This window comes from Oryctolagus cuniculus, chromosome 12, assembly GCF_964237555.1.
Source record: "Oryctolagus cuniculus chromosome 12, mOryCun1.1, whole genome shotgun sequence".
In the NCBI taxonomy this organism is placed as follows: Eukaryota; Metazoa; Chordata; class Mammalia; order Lagomorpha; family Leporidae; genus Oryctolagus; species Oryctolagus cuniculus.
This window is the reverse complement of record NC_091443.1, coordinates 66241730-66264377: the sequence shown is the minus strand read 5'-3', so window position 1 is coordinate 66264377 and position 22648 is coordinate 66241730. Positions and strand designations below refer to the sequence as shown.

At 47.4% G+C, this 22648-nt stretch overlaps 1 protein-coding gene across 1 annotated transcript in view; it reads left to right on the top strand.

The window, feature by feature from the left end:
• The first annotated feature begins 14135 nt into the window (after positions 1–14135).
• The window catches only part of TGM7 (transglutaminase 7), a 28755-nt gene continuing 20242 nt past the window's right edge, over positions 14136–22648 (top strand). Inside the window, exon 1 of the mRNA XM_051822053.2 lies at positions 14136–14395. Within this exon, the coding sequence (XP_051678013.2) occupies positions 14386–14395 (10 nt within the window). The 5' untranslated portion in view covers positions 14136–14385. The remainder of the gene's footprint in view (positions 14396–22648) is intronic.

Genomic DNA, 22648 nt, shown 5'->3' with positions numbered 1-22648 from the left:
CAGAGTTACACAGAGAGAGGGAAGGAGAGGCAGAGAGAGAAAAAGCAGAGAGGTCTCTCATCGCCTGGTTCACTCCCCAGTTGGCTGCAATGACCGGAGTGCGCCGACCCAAAGCCAGAAGCCAGAAGCTTCTTCTGGGTCTCCCACATGGGTGCAGGGGCCCAAGGACTTGGGCCATCTTCTGCTGCTTTCCCAGGCCATAGCAGAGAGCTGGATCGGAAGAGGAGCAGCCGGGACTAGAACCGACGCCCATATGGGATGCTGGCACTTCAGGCAAGGGCGTTAACCCATTGCACCAAGCACTGGCCGGGAAGTGACATCTTAATGGGTCTGGGGTTTAGGGGCAGGGGAGTGATGAAAATGTTCTGGAACTTGATATTGGTGAGAGTTATACAACAATGTGAATGTACTAGATACCACTGATTTAAACATAAAGGTGCTAAAACAGTAAGTTTTATGCTATATGTTAGCACACTAGAAAAAAAATTGTGATCACATTGGTCATTGCCATGGGCTCCTTGAACTCAGTCCTACTTAGAAGACCCTCTTGGAAGCCAGGGGGAGAATACCTCCTAATTGTCTCCTCTGAGCAAAGCCAGAAGGGAGGACTTCCTTACCAGACCCTGTTCCCCAACTGTCAAAGTTTTTACCTTGTGCTATCAATTTCCTTCCCTCCTTCCAGGTTTGCACGTGTGTAAATGCCCAGCAGGTTAGAGATGCCAGGAGATAGAACACAAGAGATTCCTGAGCAAGCTGGGTCCCAGGCCTTCATGACACACCTGTGGGATAGCGTGGCATCGGTCCCACCAGCTGCTGCAGAAACAGCTGGAGTTAATCGTGGGCCAAGGGAAACCGAGATGTGGGCATGAGATGTGTGTAGTACATGGCTGGCTTTTACAGAAGCAGCCTTATGGAGTAGAAAGTAGGTAGGGAGGAGAGAGAAACAGGAGCCTGATGGATTATTGTCACTCTCAGATCATCACTTGTGCTTCAGAGTATCATTGTCTCGTTTCTCTTGAAAGTGACTGCCTGTCCACAGCCTAACTTCTTGCTGTCCATCACGATCTCATACTACTCAAGCTTGCCCACTCAGTTTCTCCCACTGCATCAGAGTGCCCAGGAAATCAAGAACTCAACCTTCTCTCCATTTATCAGCTTCCTCCTGCTTTTCTCCCAAATCCAGTTTAGAATTAATAAAGGTATAGGGGCCAGAGCTGTGGTGCAGTGGGGTAAGATGACGCCCGCAATGCCAGCATCCCATAAGAGAGCTGGCTCATGTTCTGGCTGCCCCACTTCTGATCCAGCTCTTTGCTAATGCACCTGGGAAAGCAGAAGATAGCCTGAATATTTGAGCCCCTGGGAGACCTGGATGGAGTTCCAGGCCATTTATGGAGTGAACCAGCAGGTGGAAGATCTTTCTCTCTCAGTCTCTCCCTCTTTCTAACTCTGCCTTTCAAATAAATTTTAAAATATTTTTAAAAAAAGAATTCATGATATATTATTTTAGTCATTCTCTCAAGACAGTTCTAGGCTCTTGTCCATTACCACTTTCATACCATTCAGCTGACAGAACTCCACTATGTGGAGAAATCAACTCTCGGCTTTCTCCATTGTCACATCCCCAGATGCACCTCACTGGACAGCAAAGGCAGGTGGCAGGCATGTGCTTCCATGTTCACTGTGATCGTGAGGACCAGCTCCATACTCCTCCATTCCTTAAATAGGACCCTTGGTTCTAGTTGGACATACTGCTGCCACAGATAAGATTGTAGTTCCCAGCCACCCTTGTGTGCAGGTGTGGTCAAGGGACCAAGTTCTAGCAAATGTGGGAGAACAGAATGGTGACAAACGTTGACAGTTGCTGCAGGAATGCTTAAAGGGAGCTGATTTACAGAAATAACCCCCCTTTCTACCTTCTGATACAATTCCTGGGGCTGTCTGAACCGTGAGAGGACCGTCAGGATGGAAGCCATGAGCCAAGATGCTGAAGCAAACACAACGCTTTCAGTTTCTGATGTAACTGTACGCTAACCCTAGTCTTATCTTCATAATTTCTTTATGTGAAAGAGAAATAAACTTTGATCTCATTTACTATTAGTTTTTGCGTTTTATTATACACAGCCAAACTCAGGCCTAATAAATCTAATATATGTAACCACCCACCTTAGGAGGAGGGTCCCATACAACCTAACAATCCTACAACCTTTTTATGGTCAATGAATGCTCGTATTCTTCTCTATGGCTATACTAAACCTTCATCATGCTTCTCAAATACCCGACTTTCTGCTTCCTGTCTCACAGTCAGCAGATGACTGGTCTTCTGCACTGCAGTTAAAACAGGAGTCATCGGATCTGAAAGTCCCAAGATTCCTGCCACGACCTCCCCTGCCTTCCCACACTGCCTCGCTCTCCCCTCTGGTCTCTTGACAGACAGAGGTAGGAAGCGCCCTTCCCTGAGCTGCCTTCCAGGGTTCCATGTCCCCTGAGTCCGTGTCACAGGCTGTGAAACTCCACCTGATGCAGGTTCAACTGGACATTGAAAAAGAAAAGAAAGGGGGCCAGTGCTGTGGTGCAGCAGGTTAACACCCTGGCCTGAAGTGCCGGGCTGGTTCGAGACCCAGCTGCTCCACTTCCAATCCAGCTCTCTGCTATGGCCTGGGATAGCAGTGGAAGATGGCCCAGGTCCTTGAGCCCCTGCACCCACGTGGGAGACCCGGAAGAAGCTCCTGGCTCCTGGCCTTGAATAGGCACAGCTCCGGCCATTGTGGCCAATTGGGGAGTGAACCATTGGATGGAAGACCTCTCTCTCTGTCTCTCCTCTCTCTGTGTAACTCTGACTTTCAAATAAATCAATAAATAAATCTTTATAAAGAAAAAAAAGAAAGAAGAAACTCCATAAAATCTCATTCACACAGGAGTGAAACAATAGTAGGTAATATTTAAATATTAGTGAATTTTTCATTAGAAAATAAAGGGATGGTAAAGAGATTCCCTTCAACTGGCCTCTGCCTCTTGGTGTCCTCAATTTCTCCCTTCATTGATTAAAGCAGAGTAAGAGTGAGTTCAGTTTGGCCAAAGCAAAGGAAGTCAATCCTCAGTTGTGTCTAAATTCACATTCCCCAGTGTGCTCCTGACCCTCTTTCTCCCCTGCCATCACCACCTCATCAAAACCCCTCACCAAGCTACCAACAGTCCCCATGCCACAGCTGATGGGTGCTTTCACACTTTGATATTTGACTGTTTAATAGCATTTTAGATCAATATGCACTCTTTGCTTCTAAAAATAGTCTTTTTTAGGCTTCTTAAGACCATCGCCCCTGATTTTTCTCGCACCTCTTAGCCTGTTGTTAAGCTTCCACCCTGCTCTACCCGACCTTAAATCCTGGAGTTTCTCAGGGCCTGTCTAGGCTCTGTGCTTTCTCACTCACTCTGTAACATTCCCCTGGGGGCTCTCATCAAACCATCGGCTCCAGTGACTGTCTACTCAGATCTCTAACCGACTTCTCTGAGCTCCAGATTCACCTCTTCAACAGCCTAATCAACATCTCTGTTATGTCTCATTATCTTTCTAAAAATATTTATTTATGTATTTATTTGAAAGCCAGAATTAGAGAGAGGGAGAGAAGGAAAGAGAAAGAGAAATCTTTCAGCCACTGATTAACTCCCCAAATGGCCACAACTGCCAAGACTGGCCCAGGCCGAAGCCAAGAACTCCATCCAGGTCTCCCGCATGGGTGACAGGGTCCTAAGGACTTGGGCCATCTTTCACTGTCTTCCCAGGCACATTTTTAGGGAACCAGATCAGAAGTGGAACAGCTGAGACTCAAACCGGTGCCCATGTGGGAGGCAGGTGGCAGCTCAGCCTGCTGAGCCATGGTCCCCTCATTTTCATTTCAAAGTCACTACAAATCCCGGACCTGACCCATGATCTGATTCGCTCACTCCCTAAACTCGGTCCTCACCCAGTGTTTCCTATTTCAGAGAAAAGCATCACCGGAAAGCTTGGAGCCTTAAGACTCAGGATTCCTTCTTCTCCCTCATCTGCCTATCTAGTTAATCACACCACCTGCCAGTTTTTCCTTTATTGAATGTCTCTAGAACCTTCTTCTGAGAGCGTATCTGAAGGCACCACCCTGGTCCAGGTTCCCATTGCTTCTCATCTGGATTGCTGCAGGAATCTCTGCTCATCCACTTTGCCTCCCTCCCCATCCATCCATCCATTCTGATGAAAGTCTGAGTGATCTTTTTAAACACAATTTTGACATTTTATCACTCTACTTAAAACTTTCAGTGGTTTTTCACTGCTCTTAAGAAAACAAAGTCCCAGGCATGCCTTTACTTGATACTATACTCCCCTTTGCTCAAGGTACTCAAGTCAACTGACTCTCAGAAGCATGAAGACAATCACATCTGCTTCTGTTCACTCTGCAGCGTTTGTACATCTCTTCCCTTGGCAAGGAAAGTGCCTTGAAACTCAGTGTCACGTTCTCATTCTTAGAATTTACAGTCATCGGGCCGCTGCTGTGGCACAGTGGGTTAAAACCCCAGCTTACAGCGCCAGCATCCCATTATGGTTCTAGTCCCGGCTGCTTCTCTTGCGATCCAGCTCTCTGCTATGGCCTGGGAAAGCAGCAGCAGATGGCCCAAGTCCTTGGGGCCCCTGCACCCACATAGGAGACCCAGAAGAAGTTCCTGGCTCCTGGCTTCAGATCAGCTCAGCTTTGCCTGTTGCAGTCATTGGAGGGTGAACCAGCAGAATGGAAGACCTTTCTCTCTCTGGCTCTGCTTCTCTCCGTAACTCTTTCAAATAAATAAAATAATTGTAAAAATTTTTTTTCAGTCATCTTCCTAAACAAAGTCAAAGGTCATTCCCCTAAGAGCCCTCCGGTCCCTTCCATCCTCCCTAGTTCAGCCTGGCCCTCTAGAGACATGCCTCAGAACAGTCTGCACTTGCTCCCTGGGCTTCGGGAGTAATTATGAGACACCTGCTTCCCCTGAGGGAAAAGAAGCTCCACAAGTACAGCGATGACATGGCTTGTCTCCTGCAGCACCTTCAGAATCTAGCAGAGTGGCGTGCTCATGGGAACATGCAATAAAAAGGTCTGTTGGATGAATTCATGAAAGACTTTTGTCATTATCCTTCTAGAGGCTCATTCTGGAAGAAGTCACTCCAGAAACCCTCCTGCAGAATTACCTTCTAGGAAACAGAGCAGCTTCCTGAGATTTGTCACCTGGGTCAGGGGGGTTGGGTATAGCCACTCAACCATGTGTCCTCCAAGGGGTTGTTTAGGGGAATCACTTTCGTTGCTATATTAAGGTGTAGAATATATGGCACTATTAATTTGGTCTGAAATCAGCACATGTCATTCGTGTGAGGACTCAGTTGCTATGGCTGCTCTCTGAGGTTCATTGCATCTCATGAGATACATCTGCTTCAGCCTAAAGTCCCACTGTTGTTCATTGCACCTGCACCTACGCTGATCCTGTAGTGTCTACCTCTTTAAATAGCCTCCAAGGAGAATTCTGGATATACCATGTAAATCATGTTTCCTAGCATGTCACCCTAAACATACCTTTCTCATAGGATGAAATCTCTTCAACTGTATCTACAGAGCCTGGAATTGTGCCCAGCACATGACAAATCCTTAATAAGTCCTTGTGGAGCAAATGAATGGAACAGCTGCAAACTATGAGAGCATCTATCATGACAAGCTTGTGGGACTATTGCTAGCAGAGGCAGGCAGTGCCCTCCGCCTCAGGTTTCAGATGCAGAAACTGGGCAAAACTCCACTCTTCCTCCATCATTTTCAAGTGTGTCTTAGTGGGGAAAAAGAGGGACTGGGGGCCAACATGACTACTCTCCTTGGCTATCTAGCTACTAAAGCAAGTTTAACGTCCAGATGGAGGTTGAACAGGCAGGTCACCACCAGGAAGGGGCCTTCTGGATGAGAACCAAGACATAAGAGCAGGGGCTGATTCCAGGCAGAGGGTGGGGCTGATGTCACTAACTCCACCTGCCCTGCCTTCCTGGCTATATAACCAAAGGCCTCTGTAAACTTCCCAGGCCGGGAGCATCTAGCCTGGTGGAGCCTGTCAACCCACACTCGAAGAGCATGATACCAGCCGATGGGAAAGCAGACCTGACTGTGGACAAGAGTAAGCAAGCCTGGGGATGCTCTAGGGGAGGCGACTCCGAGTGGTGGAACTCAAATATTCCAGAATACCGGCTTTATTTTGTAGGTAACTCAGTCTGTTCCGGTGAGATTCCTCTGAGTGAACATAGAAGACAGGGAGGCTAGCAGGGAAGAAAAAGTACACAAATGGTTATTTAGAGTCTGATGAGTATTGTGTTCTAAGAGAGTCAATATGAGGACCTCATAGCAAGGGAACGATGCTTCAGCTAAGCTGTGAAGCGAGGGCAGAAAAAGCAACCAGGAAAAAGAAAGGCTTGAGGAAAGATTTAACAACTTATTGCTTCTTCTTAGGTTGTTTTAATTTTTTTGAACTTTATTTGTTGAAGAGGGAGAGAGACAGGCAGACGACAGAGCTTTTATCTGCTGGCTTAAAAAATGCTTACAATGAGGCCGGCGCTGTGGCTCAACAGGCTAATCCTCCGCCTTGCGGCGCCGGCACACCGGGTTCTAGTCCCGGTTGGGGTGCCGGATTCTGTCCCGGTTGCCCCTCTTCCAGGCCAGCCCTCTGCTGTGGCCAGGGAGTGCAGTGGAGGATGGCCCAAGTGCTTGGGCCCTGCACCCCAGGGGAGACCAGGAGAAGTACCTGGCTCCTGCCATCGGATCAGCACGGTGCACCAGCCGCGGCGGCCATTGGAGGGTGAACCAACGGCAAAGGAAGACCTTTCTCTCTGTCTCTCTCACTGTCCACTCTGCCTGTCAAAAAAAAAAAAGTGTTTACAATGGCCAGGGTTGGACCAAGTCCAGGTCCAGGCCAGGAGTGGCAGGGACCCAATTATTTGAGCTATTCTTGTACTGCCTCCCAGGGTCTGCACTGGAACGATGCCGAAATCAGGAATCAGAGCTGGAAAGTGAACTCAGGTACTCTGATATGGGAGATAGCATCTTGACTACTAGGTGAAACTCTCATCCCAGGGAAAGACTTGAATTTGGGAATATGATAACTGGCAAACCAGCAAAAAGATCAGAAAACAAGTGGGAGGGAGAGTTACCGGTGATGTAACTGTAGACATGGTCAGGGAGAAATAAGGTGGCAGAATTGTGGACAGCTTAAGATTTTGGACTTTAGAGCAACAGGAGCCATTGACGAGTTTTAAGCAGAACTAATCAATTTAGGTTGGCTCTGATGTCCTCAGTCCCCTTGGATAATCAAGCTGGGAACACTGGCAAGAAGGAGTGAGAATGAGGCTGGGCTCCAGATAATGCCAAATTCTCCATGGCTATGAGTGTGTCCTTGGACAGTTTAGTAGCAAGTCTTGACAAATGTTCTTTCACTCAACACAAATCTACCATTCCGAAAGTTCATGCTATCATCATTACCAATGAAAGCGGCTAATGTTTATACAGCACTTTATGGTTTCTGCAAACATTACCTATTCAATTCTCAAAGCAAGCTCATAAATTATGCATTGCTATTATTTTACAAAGGAGGAAAGTGACGCTAGTAGATAATAGCTAGCTCATGGCCAAGCAAGCACTAAAGCTCAGAAGGACCAGAGCAGGGTCCTGAACTAGGTTCTCTAACTCAGAAACCCGTGCTCTGCCCATTTGGCCACACAACCTGCGAAGAGTAGGATTTTAAAAAACTGTTGAAATTTTGTAATATTTACAAGAAGAAACAAGAAATATGAATTGGGGGTAGGTAGGTGGAGTTGAGTACAGTTTTGAATATGTTAGATGTGGAGTGACTGTGGGATCTTCAAGCAGAGAAACAAGTAGATACATATAAGGGTGTGGATCCCGGAGAGAATATAGTGTTCTATAGTTTAGTGTTAAAGGTCCTCAGAGCAAGCTGTCTTATTGTGGGACAAATCTAGGGGGTTCAGTAACCAGACGGAGTTCAATCTATTATTAGCACAGTGATGGTTCTACAGAAGGCACTTTTTGCTCTGAAAGCTAAATTTAAAACTTGACTGGGCCGGCGCCGCGGCTCATTAGGCTAATCCTCCGCCTTGCGGCACCGGCACACCGGGTTCTAGTCCCAGGGCGCCGGATTCTGTCCCGGTTGCCCCTCTTCCAGGCCAGCTCTCTGCTGTGGCCAGGGAGTGCAGTGGAGGATGGCCCAAGTGCTTGGGCCCTGCACCCCATGGGAGACCAGGAGAAGTACCTGGCTCCTGCTATTGGATCAGCGCGGTGCACCGGCTGCAGCGCGCCAGCCGTGGCGGCCATTGGAGGGTGAACCAACGGCAAAGGAAGACCTTTCTCTCTCTCTCTCTCTCACTGTCCACTCTGCCTGTCAAAAAAAAAAAAAAAAAAAAAAACACTTGACTGTACCAGGTATTTGTCTTATGGGGGATAATTTAAAAACAAAACCAATCAATTAAAGGACAGGATCTGTAATGCCATGAGTATTAATCATAACTTAATTGATGGTAACTTGATTAAAAAATTAATTGCCAGGACCCATGTTGGGGTGTAGCAGGTTAACACCACCTGCAATGCCATATGGGCACCGGTTTGAGTCTCAGCTGCTTTACTTCTGCTCTCTGCTAATACCTGGGAAAGCAGCAAAAGATGGCCCAATTGGTTGGGCTCCTGCAACTCACATGGGAGACCCAGAAGCAGCTCCTGGCTCCTGGCTTCAGCCTAGCACAGCTCTGGCCATTGCAGCCATCTGGGGAGGAAACCAGAGGATGGAAGCCCTCTGTCTCTCCCTCTCTCTGTAGATAGCTCTGCCTTTCAAATAAATACATCTTTTAAAACAAAAATTAGGGGCCGGTGCTGTGGTGTAGCAGGTAAAGCCACCACCTGCATTGCTGGCATCCCATATGGGCGCCAGTTCAAGCCCCAGCTGCTCCACTTCCTATCCAGCTCTATGCTATGGCCTGGGAAAGCAGTAGAAGATGACCCAAGTCCTTGGGCCATGGCACCTGCGAGGGAGGCCCAGAGGAGGCTCCTGGCTCCTGGCTTTGGATTGGCACAGCTCCGGCCATTGAGACCAACTGAGGAGTAAACCAGCAGATGGAAGACCTCTCTCTCTCTCTCTCTCTCTGCCTCTCTGTAACTCTGCCTTTTAAACAAATAAATAAATCTTTTTAAAAAATTAGTTGCTCAATACAGTTGATGAGCAATAGTAAGATGGCAACAGTGTGTGAGAAACCAACGTAGGGTGATGACATGGGAGAAAAAAGCTAGAAAGAATCAAAAGCCCAGTTCGATCAGTGATGTTTAGGTTTTTAAAACCAATTACATGAGGCTGGCACTGTGGCCTAGTGGGTAAAGCCACTCCCTGCAGTCCCCGCATCCCATATGGGAGTCTGTTCAAGTCCTGGCTGCTCCACTTCCCATCCAGCTTCTGCTATGGCCTGGGAAAGCAGTAAAAAGATGGCCCAAGTCCTTGGGCCCCTGCACCCTCATGGGAAGACCTGGAGGAAGCTCCTGGCTCCCCTGGCTTCAGGCTGGCACACCTCCAGCTGTTGTGGCCAATTGGGGAGTGAACCAGCGGAAGGAAGACCTCTCTCTCTCTCTCTCTCTCTCTCTCTCTCTCTCGGCCTCTCCTCTCTCTGTGTAACTCTGACTTTCAAATAAATAAAATAAATCTAAAACAAAACAAAACAATTACAGGCCTGGTGGTTAAAATTCTGATTAGGGTGCCCAAGTTCAAGTCCTGGCTCTGTTCCCAATTCCAGCTTCCTGCTAATGCACACCCCAGGAGGCAGCAGTGATGGCTCAAGTAGCTGAATTCTTGTTACCCAGATGGGAAACCTAGACTGACTTCCTGGCCCCTGGCTTCCACATCAGGCAAGAGATGATGTAGACATTTTGGGGATCGAACCAGTGGATGGATGGGAGTTCTCTCTCCCTCTGCCTCTCTCTATCGCAAACAAATAAAATAGATTAATAAAACCAATCACCCACCACTAAAGCTCTCATATCTAAAGCAGGGCATGACAAACAGTTTTCATTTTGCATTTCTGAAATTTTTGAGCTGCTTTTTCCTCCTTATTGAAATGATTGATAGAGTGAGTCTGTGTGGTGCAGGCGATTCCTGAGCTACTTTCAGGAGAAGCCCTCGCTGTCCCCCCTTCCCCGACATCACTCATGCTGTGCTTTTGGCCTGGAATGCCTTTCTCCATCCCTCTTCTCCAAGGCCCTCTCCATCCTTCAGTGACACATCACAGACCCCAGCGCCTTTCTGGGGCTCCTCCGTACAACTCCTCCATCGTTTCCAGTCAGCTACTCAGGTTCCATCATAGAGGGTGTGTGTGTTTCTCCAGCAGATTCTAAGCTCCTTGGGGATAAAGCTCAGCTCTTATTTTGTGTGCCTTAAAATATCTAATATGCTTGAACACAAAGAAGCAGGGGAACAGAAAGGCCAGTTATCCTGAGTTGATATGGCATGTTGAAAATTTGCATTGAATGATCACATAGTTCCCCATGAATATGTACAGCTTTTATGTGTCAGCTAAAAATTTAAAAACACTTGATATGATACTTACTTTTTTAAAAAGATTTATTTATTTGAAAGGCAGAGTTACAGAGAGGCAGAGAGAGAGAGAGATTTTCCATGCGCTTGTTCACTCCCCAGATGGCCGCAATGGCTGGAGCTGCTCCAATCTGAATCTGAAGCCAGGAGCCAGGAGTTTCCTCCAGGTCTCCCATGCAGGTGCAGGGGCCCAAGGACTTAGGCCATCTTCTACTGCTTTCCCAGGCCACAGCGGAGAGCTGGATAGGAAGTAGAGCAGGTGGGACTCGAATCGGAGTCCACGTGGGATGCCAGCACCGCAGGTGGTGGCTTTACCAGCTGCACCACAGTGCTGGCCCCATATGATACTTTCGACACTGTAATCATTCAGTGAGGGAAAGGAGCCAAGGTGGTGGTGCAGCAGGTTAAGCCTCCACCTGTGATGCCAGCATCCCCATATGAGTGTTGGCTCAAGTCCTGCCTGCTGCACGCTAATGTGCATGGGAAAGCAGCAGAAGATGGCCCAAGTGTCTGGGCTCCTGAACCCATGTGGGAGCCAGAAGTGAATGAGTGGACAGAAGATCTCTTTCTCTCTCTTTCTCACTCTCTCTCTGTGACTTTACCTTTCAAACAGAATAAACAAATACATGAATTGAAGGAAGGAAAGCAGGGGAATGAAAGTAGAGTTGCCCCTTGCATCTGAGGGGTTTGGTTCCAAGATCTCTGTAGATACTAAAATCCCTAATATAAAATGTCATAGTAATTGTGTAAAACCTACACATATTTTTCTGACACTTCAGATCCCTCTGGATTGCTTGTAATACTTAATACAATGTAAATGCTGGGTTTATAGTTGTGTGTCATTTAGGAAATCATGATGAGAGGAAAAGGTCTGTGTATAATCAGCACAGACACAGCCACCATTGGCCCATCTACATCTTCAACCAACCCCAGGTCTGTTGACCCTCAGGATGCAGAAGCCACGCCCATAGAGGACTGTGCGTGGTATCAGAAATTGGGACATTCAGTCCTAAACGGGGCTCTTAGGATTGACCGCATGGAACTTCCCGGATAACACTATTGTGCTTGCTTTTATGTTAATGTTTATTTTGACATGGAGAAACCTTTCTTCCTACCTGTCTTAGTCTGTTTTCTGTTGCTGTGGCTGAGAAGTGCAGACTGGATGGTTACCAAGAATAAAAGCAGCTCCTGGTCCTGGAGACTGGGAGGTCCAAGGTGGAGAGGCAGCGTCTGGCACTGTCGTCTCACTGGGAAGGACCTTGCCCGAGGCGGGGAAGGGCACTACACGGCAGGGGGTGCTTTACACAGAGGGAGCCACTCTGGAGACGACCGCTAATCCACTAATCCATAAATGGATTCACCCACTCACCAGGGCAGATCTCTCACGACCTAGTCACCTCTTAAAGGCCACGCCTCTTAGTATCTCACAATGGGGATTACATTTCAGCAGGAGTTGTGGTGGGAACATTCAATCCATAGCACCAGCTAAGCCCCAAAATAAATGTCACAGTTTGAAATGTGAAGGCTTATTTTCTCAAAGCAAAAGTCATTACGTTGTTAAAGCTTTATTGTCACATAGGATGGCAAATTGTTTTATGTAGAAATCCTATCTTTGAGATGCAGTGTGATCCCAGCTATGGGAAAAAAAATCCGCTTGTACATAGACAAAATAGCAAGAAGGAAATTTACCAAACTGTACCCATCTTTGTGCCATAAAAACAACAACAACAAAACAAAAAACAAAAAACCTGTTCAAAATATCTTTAGCATGAATTAGGACTTTTTTCAAAAAAAGATTTTTTTTTTTGAAAGCAGAGTTTACAGAGAAAGAGGGAGAGACAGAGAGATCTTTCATCCCCAAATGGCCACACTGGCCAGCACTGGGCCAGGTCAAAGCCAGGAGCCAGGAGCTTCTTCCAGGTCTCCCAAGTGGGTACAGGGGCCGAAGCACTTGGGCCATCTCTTGCTGCTTTCCCAGGCCATTAGCAGGGAGCTGGATTGGAAGCAGAGCAGACGGCACTTGAACCGGTACCCTTATGGGATGCCAGTGCCGCACCTACTATGCCAAATTGGGACTTTTATAACTAAAAACTATTTTTAAATATTCTGCCTTCATCAAAAGAGTATGTATCTCTACTATGAGAGATTCTTGGCAGCAGTAACCAGTTATTTTTCTGAGCCAAAGCACGGCAACTTGGACAAAACAAAGCCCCCGGGTGCTCAGTAAAAGCTTGGTGATGAGTTTCATGTGCCTGATCCAGGGCTATCTCCCCAGTACACACAGTAAAGAAAGCAGGGGAAAGCAGAAAGCTTGGGTTACAATGGGTATGGGAATTGGTGATGAACCACTCAGGGATTCAGGCACTTTTACATACCTTTGATAATGATCTGTAAACACGTCAACAGCTTTGCTTTCCGTGTAGCACTTACTCTTTGGAGGACAAAGTCCTCCTCCAGGGGTGTTGGATACAAACTTCTGCTTCTCACTTCAAACTGTGCTTGTGAACCAGTGGATGGAGGACCTCTTTGTTTCTCTGCCTCTGCCTCTCTGTAATTCTACCTTTCAAATAAATAAATCTTTTTTTGAAAAAAATATTTATTTGAAAGGTGGATTTACAGGAAGAAAGAGGGGGAGGAAGAGGGAGGGGGAGAGAGAGAAAGATAGAGATCTTCCATCTATTGGTTTACTCCCCAAATGGCTATAAAGGCCAGGGCTGGGCCATGGGCCAGTCTGAATTCAGGAGCCTGGAACTCCACCCTGGTCCCCCACATGGGTGCCAGGAGCACAACTACTTGGACTATCTTTTGCTGCTTTCCCAGGCACATTAGCAGAGAACTGGATTGGAATGGAGCAGTGGGGACTTGAACTGACATTCAAAAGGGATACCGCTGTCATAGGCAGTGGCTTAACCTGCTGCACCACAACACCAGTCTCCTTTCACTTGCTTTTTTAAAAAAAATTTCCCCCTCCCTTATTAAAAACATCTTCACACCCACTGTGTGAGGACATTTTTGATTCAGTAAAACATATAAAAGGAAAGCACCTTTCATCATCTCTCTGCTCTTAGACAATCACTATTTCTTATATTTCCATCCATCTTTTAAAAACCGGTCTCTCTGAGTAAACAGCATTTTTCATACTGTTTAGGTATCCTGCCTCCACCCTAGTTAACATCACATCACAGGCATTCACTCCTTGTCATTGGAAAGGCGGTCCATTTCATTTTCAGTGGACAGCTTTGCAATTCTCCATTGGTATGTGCCTTGTTTTCCTTGAAAATGGCAAAGCTCTCAGGGTCCTAAAGGGCTGTGGAAAGCCTTGTCCATGACATTCACATGACAGCTCTGCTCCTTACTCATCCCAACCCAGTGCAGGCACCGGGCCGGGCCAGGCTGAGCTGAGAATGGACAGGGTCCCAGAACTTGAAGTGACCAAGGCACAAGACGACAGACTCAAACCTGGCTTCGCCTTCCCATGCCCTGGGAGTCTTTCCAGCTTCAAAAGGAGGCCACGGAAACAAATCCCTCAGCAAAAATTCTTAAGGCTTAATTAAGGCAGAAGCTCGTTTCCTTAAGCTAAAATGCACCCAGAACAACGGGAAACTTGAGAGGAGAGACGCTGGGAGGAGGAGGAAGTGGCGGCCCCGCCCGGCTCCGGGATGGAAGGAAGGTTCTAGTAGGCTGACTGTGAATGCTCGGAGAGGCAATTAGGTCTGGAACCTCAATGCTGACTAGTGAGGGCCTTGGGCTGCCAGCAGAAGGCGGAAGATGGATCAGGGTGAGTACCGCGAACCTACTTATTTAACTCTTGTGAGGACTGAGCCAGGAGGGGGGAGAGTCCTGGCGAGGGCAGGGGGCAAGCAGAGGAGACAGGAGACCCTGACCTGATGGCTGACCGCTTACTGCATCATCTGGCTTCTCCCCCATTTCTCCACTTTCATCAAACCTTGGGGCACAAATCACACATTCATTTTCTTCCCTGACACCATGAACAATCTTCAACTTTGGGACTAGAATGGCTTTGGGCAGTCCCAGGTGTGTGGGGGGCATTGTTGTAGCCAAGCCTGGCACTGTGGGGGAATGGCATGCAGATCTTAGCTCTCCTCTTGTCCAACTTCTCCTCTGGCTCAGAGTTCCCCACTGAGAGCTGCTGTTCCCACCCCTGAGCTCAGGCCCTTGTCGGACCTCCTCAGAGTCCCTTCTGTCCCATCTGCGAGCAAGGACAGGGCCCCTGCAGGCTGCGCCAGCCAGGCAGGAACAGCGAGCCTGCCAGGAGAGGGCGCCACACGTGCATTATTTATTTCTTTAAATCATGTATCATACATTCTACTAGAGATTGGGGATGTAAATGGTTTGTAACTTATAAGCCAGAGTTTAACTGAGAAGAATCAGGAACCTTGCTCATGTGCCAGATTCCAGGGTATTTTTGTGCTTTTTTCATCAGTTGTCCCCAAATGCAATCAGCTTAAAATGTAACATTATCTTTTAAAATGGTATAGTTTAACTAAACATGTAATACACAATAATATATGCTTATTATAAAAAGGAAAAAGCTCAAGTTTTCCTTTATATATATACAAGAGCACTTCAAAAAGTTCATGGGAGGGGCTGGCACTATGGCACAGCGGGTTAAAGTCCCAGACTGTAGTGCCGGCATCCCATGTGGGTGCCAGTTTGAGTCCCAGATGCTCCACTTCTGATCTTCCCTGCTGATGCACCTGGGAAGGCAGTGGAGCATGAACGGCCCAGGTGCTTAGGCCTCTGCACCCACATGGGGGACCCAGAGGAAGTTCCTGGCTCCTGGCTTCAACCTGGCCCAGCCCCAATCGTTGCAGCCATCTGGGGAGTAGACCAGCAGATAGAAATCCCCCTCTCTCTGCCATCTGCCTTTCAAATAAATAAGTCTTTTAAAAAATGGAGAAGGTCTATATTTTGATGCAAATAATTTTGAGGCTCATGCATGGATATGTATTTTTCATGAACTTTCTGAAGTCATCCATTGTACATGGTTTTCAATTTTTTTTGCTGTAAAAAAGTTACCTTTTAATCTTATTTTCTACAAATGTTTTGAACCTAATAGTAGCTTATATAAAATAGCTTCACAAAAATGAGATGATAGATCAGGTATTACTTGGTGATTTGCTTTTTATACAATTTAATCATGTATTGTAAATCTTCATGTCAGGGTATACTGGTCTAACAAAGACTCATAATGACTTACAGTTTTCCATCCTAGGCACACAAGCATAATTTATTTAATAAATTGATTAATCTAGTTTGTTACTATCCCTTATTGATGGCATTTATATTGTTTCCAATAAGCAATGTTTCAGTGGATAACCCTGTTGATATAACTTCGCAAACATGTGCAATTTTTTTTATATGGAAGATTTCTAAAAGAACAACTGTTGGATCTGTTGATCCTTAAGAGAGATGGAGGCACAAATGGAGTAAGGAACGAAAGAGTTCATTTGCATTGGCTGTGAGCTGCAGCCCAGGAAACACAAATCGAGGAGCATTGAATTTGCACTCCAAGGTCTCACAGATTTTAAACCTATTTTTTTAAAAAGATTTTTGTTGATTTATTTGAGAGGGAGAGACAGAGAGAGAGGTCTTCTATCTGCTGGTTCACTTCCTAAATGACCACAATGGCCAGAGCTATGGCCACAACAGCCAGAGCTGGGCCAGATCTGAAGCCACGAGCTTCTTCCAGTTTTCCCACGTGGGTGCAGGGGCTCAAGGACTTGGGCCATCTTCCCTTGCTTTCACAGGCCATAAGCAGAAGCATCCAGGACACAAAACGGCACCTACGTGTGATGCCAGCATTGCAGGCAGAGGCTTGACTTACCATGCCACAGCACCAGCCTCTCAACTGTTTTAAAGGCAAAGATTGGGACAAAGAAAGGTGTTTGGCCCAGCAGTTAAGTCACCACTTGAGATCCCCGCATCCCATATCAGAGTGCCTGATTTGAGTTCCGGCCAGCCTCCTGCGAATGCACATCCTGGGAAAGCAGCTGATGATGGCCCACGCGCTTGGGTCGCTGCCACCCATGTGGGACATCTGGATGGAGTTCCAAACTCTCAGCTTCAGTCTGGCTTAGCCCTGGCTGTTGCTGGGGAGTGAATCAGAGAATTAAAGTCAATCTCTCAGATAAAATGAAAATAAATGCTTTTAAAGACAAAAATTCTAAGTGGGGAGGGGGATTGTGGCAGTTGTTTGCCGAAAATTTGGATTGATGTAGGCAGGGTGGGATACTGTCTTATAAGTAAGGGATCAGATAACCAAGGAAAGCATTAACCGCAGGTTTCAGAAAGGAAAGTGGGAAAGGGACAAAAACAGGCCAGCGCTGTGGCTCAACAGGCTAATCCTCCGCCTTGCGGCGCCGGCACACCGGGTTCTAGTCCCGGTTGGGGCGCCGGATTCTGTCCCGGTTGCCCCTCTTCCAGGCCAGCTCTCTGCTGTGGCCAGGGAGTGCAGTGGAGGATGGCCCAAGTGCTTGGGCCCTGCACCCCATGGGAGACCAGGAGAAGCACCTGCCATCTGATCAGCCGCAGTGCGCCGGCCGCAGCGCGCCGGCCGTGGCTGCCATTGGAGGGTGAACCAATGGCAAAGGAAGACCTTTCTCTCTGTCTCTCTCTTTCACTGTCCACTCTGCCTGTCAAAAAAAAAAAAAAAAGAGAGAATATTCTATTTCGATGAAAACCATGGCTCTTAGTACACAAATAACAGAGTAGAGAGTCGGGGACCAGGCGGGGAAAGAGTGTCCATCTACGCAGGGTCAGAACTGCTCTGAGGCATACATGGCAGGAGTCTCCCATGTCCTCTGCCCTCAACTTTTAGAGGTACCAGAGCCTGTTTTGTCTTTTGATTTTTAATGATTTTTTTTTTAGAACTAAGGCAATATCCACTTTAAGTTTTGATGACTATTAACTAATTTTCTCTGAAAAATCTGTAAATTTATACTTCTACCATCAGTATATGCCATGGCCCGTTTCCACATACAATCAACAAAAGGAGGTCATTGTTACTTTTTTTTTTTAAATATATACTTATTTATTTAATTATTTGAAAGGCAGAGAGACACAGAGAGAGGGAGAAACACTGAGAGATCTTCCTTCTGTTGGTTCTTTCCCCCAAAAAGCTGTAACAGGCAGGGCTGGGCCAGGCTGGTGCCAGGAGTAAAGAACTCTACCTTGGTCTCCCGACTGGGTGGCAGGGACCCACGTACTCAGAGAATGATCAGCTGCTCTCCCATGCTCATTAGCAGTGAGCTGGATTGGAAGCAGGCAGCCCAGACAAACTGGACCTCCTATGAGGGATGTTGGCAAGGCAAGTGGAGGCTTAATCCACTGTACCACAATGCCAGCCCCATTGTTACTTTTTAAATATTTGGGAATGGATCAAAGATGGATCTCATTATTGCTTTAGTCAGCATTCCTGTGATTCCAGCAAGACTATCTTCTTAATATTTATCACTGCTTTGATGTATTATGAGCAGCAATCCTCTGCTGCAGCTGAGGCAAAGGAGCTGCTGATTTGAACTGTTAGCCAGCCAGGGAGCTCCTGTCTCCTGCCAGTAGCTACTGGACAAGCTGGGCACCATTGTGTAGTTCATTGTGTGTACACCACTAAATGAAAATACCATTGCAAAGTTCATTGTGTATACACCACTAAATGAAAATAATGTCTCCAGGAAACAGCACAATAGTAAGTGAGCAACTGAAAAATCAGTGCTTTGGAGTGAAAGGCAGACCAGGGAGGGTCCTGGAGCTGGTTCTGTCCTGATCTGCTGCACTGACCTGTGGACTTCTGCCCTAAATGGCATTTGGGGTTGAGGAGGCTGAGATGGAGCTGTGATTTCTGCTGTATTCTTGGGACCCTCAGAGCTCTAAAGAGCAGCCTAGGAGACCCCTGCCCAGTTCTTCCACCACAGTGGCTCCTCTTAGGTCTGCCTGTTATGCTTTCATTAGCAGAAGGCCCAGTGGTCACTAACTTGGGGAAAAAAAGTGTGAAGACTTCCAGACCAGTGCCACAGGTCAGAGGTTTGGAGCTGGGCTCTGTAGTCAAACTGTTTAGGTGTAATGCCTATTTCCTCACTCCCTAGGGAAGTGACACTGAGTAAGTGATTAACCTCATTGATCATTTTTCTACTCATCTATAACTTGGAGTTGATGATATCTTAACGGGTAGTTGCAGGGATAGAAGAAGGTAATGCATATGGAATCTTAATAACGTTCAGTAAATATTAGCCAGATATAAATATATGATTGCAGGTGCTAAGAAATCCCCCGTTCTGAAATGCTTGGGAAGGACTTCACGGAGGAGGTGGATGTTGAGTTTTCCTTGATAAACAGGTACAATGGCAACACAAGAAGATTAGCGAAGGGACAGGGACTTCAGACTTTGGAGCTGGGTAGGATCTATTTGGAGGCTACTTGGGAGGGGGTTTCAAGCAATTCATAGAAAATGGAATTAAACAATGTTTATTTTAGTGCAAATAATTTTTGAAATCCATGCATAGTTTTGTTCATCACACACATTTCTCATGAGTTTCTTGAAGACTCTTTGTATTTATGTGCTACCGGGAGAGAGAACTGACTGGATATGTTGGGACCACACTGTAGTGGGCTTTGGGTCCTAGGCTAAAGAATATGGAGTTGAATGTTTAAGTAATACAATATTTTTATTCTTGCACACTTACAAAGGCACAGAACCTAGCAATCTCACCATATAGGCATCTCCTCAAATGCTTTCACACAGATACACCCTTTCACATGTTTTAAGGGAAGAAATGAAGAATACTGTATTTGTGAAAGTCCCTAAACCAACAATGAGAAGTGGGAAAAGAAAAGAACCTGGAATCAATACAGGGACAAAGGTGGGGGAGGGAAGAGGTGGCGTAGGGACAAAGGTGGGGGAGGGAAGAGGTGGCATGCACCTGGCTTTGGGTGCAGGTGCCCATCCTGTGCTGGCTGAACCAAGTAGTGCTTACCCTTTGCCATCTGCACCTGGAGGCTTCCAGGCCTTCAAGGCCAGCCTGGCTGCATTGTTGGCAGTGGATTCCTTTAACTGGCCGCAGGCTTCTTCTGCAGTAGTGGGGTAATAGGAAGCCCTGAAAGTCAAGGTTTCCAACAAGTATTCATTCGTTTTTTTACTGGCCTGCCATACACTCAGGGGTCTCACATGCACAGGGTGGGCCCTCTTCTACTCTTCCGGCACCGTGGTCAAATCCTCATTGGTCTCTGGCCTAGGTTATTATGACAGCACGCTCACTGGCTTCCCCACTCTTGTCTCTTCCCCCTCTGCTGTGGGCTATATACCACAGCTGAATTAATCCTAAAGCACAACTTTGATCCTGCCATCCCTGTCCAAACACTCGCCTTTAATCAAAGTAACACTTTTCTCTAAACACCCAACGAAAGCATGTGTTGAGCAAAAGCTTGGAAATAACCAAAAGACTTAAAGAAGAATGTCCCATAATTTCACCACCTAAGGATCAGCTGTAACACAGTTTTAAAATCTTCTCTATTTTATTTTTTAATATCTGGTGCATTTTCTGCCATGTGACCTTTTTCGTTGCTATTGGTGTCCTCTTTGTCGCTTATATCAAACGAGAGGAATGACATCTATGGAGCCAAGGCTTATTGTAAGATAACTGAGTTGAACTGAACATCCTTATGCTTATGTTTTTGTACACAAATGATTTTCTTAGAAAAAATTCCTAGAAGAGGACTTTTACTTGTATTTTAAGGCTTTCTTTAGTGATAAATATGAATAAATAGTCCTCAGAAGGGAAGAATACTTTAGCCTTCTGTCAGGGGTAAACTCATTCCCAATCACTCCAACAGCAGCGTCTTGGCTGGGGTCACGTCCCTCCTCCCAGGCCTTTTCCATCTCCTTGCCCTGCCAACGGATCACTCTCCCCCTGCAGGCACACTGGCTTCTACTCACTCTGCAAACCTCACTGAGGCCCACCAGAGATTGTAGAGGGCATGGGCAGGGCCAGAGCTGTGGTGCAGTGGGTTAAAGCCCTGGCCTGCAGTGCCGGCATCCCATATAGGAGCCAGTTCGAGTCCCGGCTGCTTCACCTTCGATCCAGCTCCATGCTAATGTGCCTGGGAAAGCAGTGGAGGATGGCCCAAGTTCTTGGGCCTCTTCAGTCACCTGGGATACCCAAAAGAAGCTCCTGGCCCCTGGCTTCGGATTGACTCAGCTATGGCCATTGCGGCCATTAGGCAAGTGACCCAGTGGATGGAAGACCTCCCCCTCTCTCTGTAACTCTGTCCTTCAACTAAATAAAATAAATCTTTAAAAAAAAAGCAGGTTGGGGGGAGGGCAGCAGGCAGGCCCTGGAATCAGCCCAACAACACTGCCACCCCAGAGTAGCTGTAAGAACCTAAGTGTACTTGGGGCCTGTGCCTTTGCACAGTAGGTTAATCCTCTGCCTGCGGAGCCGACATCCCATATGAGTGCCGATTCCAGTCCCAGCTGCCCCTCTTCCAAACGGGCTCTCTGCTATGGCCTGGGAAGGCAGTGGGAGATGGCCCAAGTGCTTGGGCCCCTGCGCCCACATGGGAGACCGGGAGGAAACATCTGGCTCCTGGCTTCAGATCGGTGCAGCTCTGCTCATTGCGGCCATCTGGGGAGTGAACCAAAAAAGACTTCTCTCTCTCCCTCTCACTGTCTGTAACTCTACCTCTCAAATAAACAAATAAACTCTTAAAAAAAAAAAAAAAAAAAAAAAAAAAAACTAAGTGTACAGGATTTCAGACATGTGAGGTGCTTCAGACAGTGCCTGTATGTGGTAGGTATGAAACAGGTATGTAGTAGGTCTCCCGTGAGCATCAGCCGTGGTTACCTGCACTTAGGTGCCATGCTCCACTCTACGCACGGGAGGTCCAGCTTCAAGAATGCAGCAGTGGCCTCTGCTTCCGTGGAACTAATTCTACACATCATTCAGTGCTCCGCGGAAAACAGGGGGCGCTGCGGCAGTGGGGCGGGAGGGGCGCCGGGGTCACTGGCCAGGGAAATCCCTGCTCCCGTGCAGGGGTTTCTTCTGAGCCAAGCCCAGGGCAGAGAGGCTGAGGCTCCCAGGTGAGCAGGCCCGTCTTGGTTTTGGTCCCGGAACTCACTGCAGGCAGACGCCTGTCTCCACGGCTTTCAAAGGCTGATAGTACCCCGGGATCTATTTTGATCCTTTTATACCCCTATCTTTGTATCAGTCCAACGAGGGCCAGAAGTCTTGCGGCTGAGGCTTCTCGCTGCTCTTACTCACGCCATCCACTGCCGTGGGCCTGGCGCCAAGGCAGCCGGCTGTGTGGGCGCTGACATGCTTTTAGTCATCGGCTCTACTTGATTTGCTGCTTCGTTGAACTTTTACCAGATCCTCTTGGCCTTCTTTTCCTGCTCCCCTAAAAGCCCTTCCTTTTATTCTGTGAAGTCACTGTTTCCTTGTGAAAAGCCCTTCAATGAGGCAGGTGCATAATTATGTTAAGTAGAATGAAAAAGAAAACTCAGGTATCCCATGTGTTTTCTCCGTGCACCGCACCTCGGCCATGGAGGAGGAAGAATCTTTCTTATTCCGAGTTCTCTTCTCTTCCCAACCTAAGCGAAGCCAGGGCAGAGGGGGAATTGAGTTGATGCCTTTACCAGCGGTGCTCTGGCCTGTGAACAGAGCCCCGCGTCCTGCCCCTCAGGTCCAGGGGATGCGAAAGCTCCCGTGCGCTCAGCAGTGAGCTTCCAGGGTGGGCCGCTGGGAGTTCCAGACAGGAGGAAGCCGGAAGCCCGGAACTCCAGCCGGGTCTCCCACATGAGTGGCAGGGGCCCAAACGCATGCGCTCTCTTCCTCTGCTGTCCCAGACGCATTAGCAGGGAGCTGGATAGGAAGTGGAGCAGCTGGGACACAAATGGGATGCTGGCCTCACAGGAGGCTTAGTGCACTATGCCCGGCTCTCAGTCTTAACTATGACCCACAGTGTACACCGTGACCCAGTTACACATACAATTATCCTGACTCTCCCTAGACAGCGT